The sequence below is a fragment of the Echinops telfairi genome, unplaced genomic scaffold (genome assembly GCF_000313985.2).
Source record: "Echinops telfairi isolate 266 unplaced genomic scaffold, ASM31398v2 ScPeMD7_6;HRSCAF=24_0, whole genome shotgun sequence".
Classification (NCBI taxonomy): domain Eukaryota; kingdom Metazoa; phylum Chordata; class Mammalia; order Afrosoricida; family Tenrecidae; genus Echinops; species Echinops telfairi.
In genome coordinates this window covers 8,520,023-8,525,058 of record NW_022103902.1, presented here as the reverse complement: position 1 = coordinate 8,525,058, position 5,036 = coordinate 8,520,023, and the positions used below count along the sequence as shown (strand labels likewise).

General features: G+C 39.4%; 1 protein-coding gene across 1 annotated transcript in view; it reads left to right on the top strand.

Annotated features, from left to right (window-relative positions):
• Nucleotides 1-4,203: 4,203 nt before the first annotated feature.
• Nucleotides 4,204-5,036, top strand: part of CD47 (CD47 molecule) — a 61,782-nt gene continuing 60,949 nt past the window's right edge. The window contains exons 1-2 of the mRNA XM_045286148.1: nucleotides 4,204-4,207; nucleotides 4,413-4,763. Of these exons, the coding sequence (XP_045142083.1) occupies nucleotides 4,204-4,207; nucleotides 4,413-4,763 (355 nt within the window). The remainder of the gene's footprint in view (nucleotides 4,208-4,412; nucleotides 4,764-5,036) is intronic.

Here is a 5,036-nt window from a genome sequence, read left to right as displayed (position 1 = left end):
ACCATCAGCACGAGGCCAAAGGTTTCATAGCCATATTACAAATTACAAAGCATGGGGTGGGGGTGGGCCGGAGGAAATTCATCTTAAAATCATGGTTAGTAGGAAATTATTTCATCACAGTTGCAGGTGGGATTATAGAAGCAGGAAAAGGGACCATGATTTGAGATTCATATTCTATTGAAGACTAGAAAAATTTACAGAAGATTGCTTCTGAGATCCTCTGACCATTTTGATTGGGGCATGATCCAGTCATGTGACCCTCATACTCCAGTTTTTGTCTAGAATTCACACAGGCCATTTCTGGGCAGGCCAAGGCAATGACCACAGACACACTGTGCCTGGCAGCAAAGCTTGTTACTTTACTGGTCAGTGATCAGTAAGAACTCCATGGACACTGAACTTGTGTGGAGACTCAAAATCGATGTAGGGCTCTCTGTCAGCTGCACACACGCAGCATTGGAGTACTGAGCATTTCAGCTCTAATGCAGAGTATAGGAGACTGCTGGCTTTCTCACCTGTAGGACTCAGTTTGAATTCCGAGGTAGGAGGGGAGGGGCTTTTTTGGAGAGGATGGTATAAGGAACAAAGGGGAAGTGGTTTAGAGCTGTTAAAATGTAGACAACCTTTATATGGAACATGTGAAAGATCGAAGGCCTGGATTGGGTAGGGATTACGACAGTCATTGCCTGTTGATCATGAGTAGCCACACAAATTCTTCGAAATCTGTAAAACTACTCTTGTGCGCATGCATAGTTCTTTGTTCATACCGGAAGGATATAGCACTTTTAAGACTTTGTGTTATAAAGGTTATCATATCCCACCCACTCCCAATCTATGACAATTGTAAACCCCTAAAAAGTAATTCCAGCATTTTATTTTTACTGTTACATCCCCACATTCTATCACAGTGCTATTTATGGAGTAGTTATGAACAGACATTTGTGTTTCTCAGTTTCTGTGTTGGACCTGCATCTTGGGACTGTAGTGCCCTTACCCACATGTGCAACCACAGAGCTGTAGTCAGGTGGGCTGTATGCACAGCACTTGAAATATTTTTGTCACTTGAACTAAAGTAATTTTTCCATCCTTTGCTAATTTATCTATAATTCTGGCATCCCTGTTCGTTAACTTTATCAATGCCTGTCTGACTTTTAGACTGCTTTATACATATCGTGATTACTCAGAATTTTCTTTTTGGTATTAATTTTCCATGTTTCTTTATTTGCCCTAGATATTTTTTATGTTTCCTGGGTTGGGTTTTTTTTTTTTTTTGCTGTTTGATCAGAAGCCAGGCAGATACTTTTATTACTTCATAGTTCTTTATAAATATTTATAGAGGATGAAGTTATAGTTGGAGTGACATTTTTGGACCACTCTTATTTATTAATTATTAGTGTAAGGATTATTCAAATTATGGTTATCCAGGTCACTTTTAATTTGAATTTTATTGACAGCATTTATTTTACTTACATTGGCTCAGCTATAAAATTCATGATTTCAACAAGTGATTCAGTGCAATTAGTGCTTCCTGCATTATGATGAAAATTCATTCTCTAAAGATAAATTATGAAATTGTGGGGTATTTACAGGCTACTTCTGATTTAACCTAGAACCTTATAAGAATGAAAAGTTCAAATGGATAACTGAGTCTTCTCTGGTACCTTTGTTATTAAGGGATACTTTTTAAAGGTAAAATCATACTTCACATAACTAAAATGAATATATGCCAAAGATTTTATGTCATTCCTTAATGAGTGATGAAATAATACCCTTTCAAAGGAAAATTAGGAGAATAGAAACATTTATAGGCAATCAGGAATACTGAAATAAATTTACTATAGGGGCAAAAAGGGTATTCTTCTCAGGGCAGTAACATGTAATGGTTTGAAAGCAACTCTTCTACAAGATAGAGATCCGTTGCAGAACAAAATTTACTTGCATTGCTGTGGACACAGATCCTTTGCATTTCCTTCAATTTTCTACAATCTACACGGTTATCAAATAGTCAAGAGAGAGACCAAGAGAACCAGATAATCCATCGAGTTTATGAAAAAAGGACCCAGTCAATCTTTTTGTCTATTTTCTGACCTTTTCCATCTTTTAAAATTCCAATACAATAACCCCTTCCTTCTCCTCTTGTATACTATAGCTGCTCTCTCAAGGCTTCTCTCCCAAGGGAAATATTTCCTGCACAACTCTAGAATGTAGTACAGACTATGAATCACTCCCGACTCCAAGGTTTTGGAGAATGCAATTGGGAAGTCCAGATTTTGCTTAGAGCTCTTTAATTTTTGTGTAGCTAGAATTTCGGGAACTCGGGGAAAAGTGGACACCAAGATTCCATTAGGGTTCAGATTACCAGAACTATAACAAGAGAGGATCCGGATCCTTACCGTACATATACTATAATTTTTAGATTATATAGTATCTCCGTGCATTTTTATACCAGTAATGCTTACAGAGCCCCTGACCATGTATCCTTTCCCTTTGTTGTTCACCACACTTCTGTTTTGTCTTTGTTAGGCACCCTCCAGTTAGCTGCAACTCCTAGCAACCCTGTACCCAACAGCACAAAGCGCTGCCCCAATCCTCTGTCACTCCTCCCAGTCATTACTGTGCTTGAGTCCATTCTGGGAGTTGCTTTGTCAGCCCACCCCGTTAGAGTCTTCCTCTCTTTGACCTACTTTACCAAGCATGTTGTCCTCCTTAAGGGATTATGCCCCCTGGTAATATGAGTACATGAGACAAAGACTTGCCATCCTTTCATCGAAGGAGCATTGTGGTTGTATTTGTTGCAAGACAGATTTGTTCATTTTGCTGGCAGTCCATATGAAGGAACCTGCCGGTGTTCCTATTGATCTTCAGAGAGTTGGTTGGTTAGTGAACCAACCCAACCACAGCCAGACCATTGTCATCAGTCTGCTCTGACTCAGTGGCCCTGGAGGACAGAGTAGAACTGCTTGTTAGGGTTTCCGAGGTTGTAATTCTTTACAAGAACAGACAGCCTCGTTTTTCTCTTGAGAAGCAACTGGTGGATTTGACCCACAGATCTTGTAGTTCAGAGCCAATACTTAACTCACTGAGAATAACTTGAAGTTACTTAAAGTCATCGACCAAAAAAGTGACATACCCCGCATCCGGAATCAGGCTATGTGAACATTGGCAGTTATAGTCTGTCCGCCCTAGCGTGCAATCCACTGGGCTTTCACTGACGATTAGGTATGCTCATTGAATGGTTTCTAACAGTTTATGCCCACATTTTCTGCCAGTTTATGTAAAAATGTAGAAACCCTAAGGGCGAATTATAAACAAGGTTGATATTGTTATCTTATTTTCCAGAGTAAAGTCACCCTCACATGTCATTGAAACTGCAGAGCAATGATTTCCAAACATATCGGTATTCTGTCCCCACCAAGAGCTCCAAACCACTCAAAATAAAGCTCAGAAGCTAGTTGAAACCAAAAGCAGCCTCTGCTAATAAATAAGAATTCACTCACTGCCCTCAAGTCGATTCTGACTCAGTGACTGTGTAAAGGGTTTCCAGAACTGTAAATCTCTACAGGAGCAGACAGACTTACTTTTCTCCATCAGACCAGCTAGTGGATTTGAACTGAAGACCTTCTGGTTAGCAGTGAAACTCTTACCCAACAGTGCCACCAGGACTCCCAATAAGTAGGGGGATGTGACTGGGAACGTACATGCAGCCAGCCATCATGTAAAATGTGAAGGATGTGGAGCACTGCAGTTGTCTTCTCTATTTTTCATGCATTAAAGGGCCATCGTTGTTAAAGCTTTGTTGTACTATTTCCTCTATATAGTTAGTTGGTTACCCTTTATTGCACTTGCATACAAAATGTTGTTTTGCAATAGGAAGACAGTCACAGAGGTTTTTTGTTTTGTATACTTGTCAATGTTCTAAGACTGTCTATCCTAGTGGGAAAATGTGATGTGCTTCATCTGATTTATTTTGTATATTAAACTTATAATACAGCTTAAGGATGGCGAAAAACTTCATATTGGCTCTAGCAAGTTCTGTTTGGAGGATGTTGATAGAAGTTAAGATTCAATATAATATTTGAGTTGATTTTCTGTGTAAAATTTTACCAAGGTATGGTTAATAATTTTCTCCTTGCGCCATTAGGTAATATTATTATTTCAAAGCTTCTAATGTGGTGGATGAATTTATTCCCCAAATGCTTGAGGATGGGTAAAGAGAAGTTGGAGCGTTGTCCATTTTCTGTGCTAACTGATATTAAAATGATTTGATTTGGGTTTGGTTTTTACTTGACCTCGCTTTTCTTCTGTATTGCCACATCTCGCTACCGTACGTGAACAGTGGTAGCGTGTGTAACATATCTAGGGTCTTATAAAATTCTACAAGTTAATGAAACACTTTTTCTTTTGTTTTCCAGGTTCTGCTCAAATAACATTTAATGCAACCAAATTTGTAGAAATAACCGCTTGCAATGAAACTGTTGTCCTCCCCTGTTTCCCTAATAATTTGGAACCGAAAAGTCTTGGCGACCTGTATGTAAAGTGGAAATTTAAAGGAAAAGACATCTTCATCTACGAGGGAAACAAAGACCAGGCTGCTGTAGTGAACAGTAATTTTAGTAGTGCGCAGATAGCAATATCAGAATTACTCAAAGGAGTCGCCTCTTTGAAGATGAAAAAGAGTGACGCCGTCCTTGGGAACTACACATGCGAAGTAACAGAATTAAGCAGAGAAGGTGAAACGATCGTGGAGCTGAGATACCGTGCCGGTAAGACTTTGGGGAAAAAGCCTTTGCTGTTTACTCTGTAGCAGCCTCACCCTACAAGACCGGGAGCAGAACGAAGCTAGGGGCTCCGGTTGTTCATGGTAGATGTGGATGTAATGCTTAGCAGCTTGGAGATCATGTGTTGTGTTTTGTTTTTTTTTTGCTCTTCTATTTTTCACAGTAAATCTCAATTGCTGATTGCTGAGTTGCATATTGTGTGATTCTCAAACTTGGTCTGAGGGCTATTCTGTTGTGGTTTTCATCTCCTCTGCATTT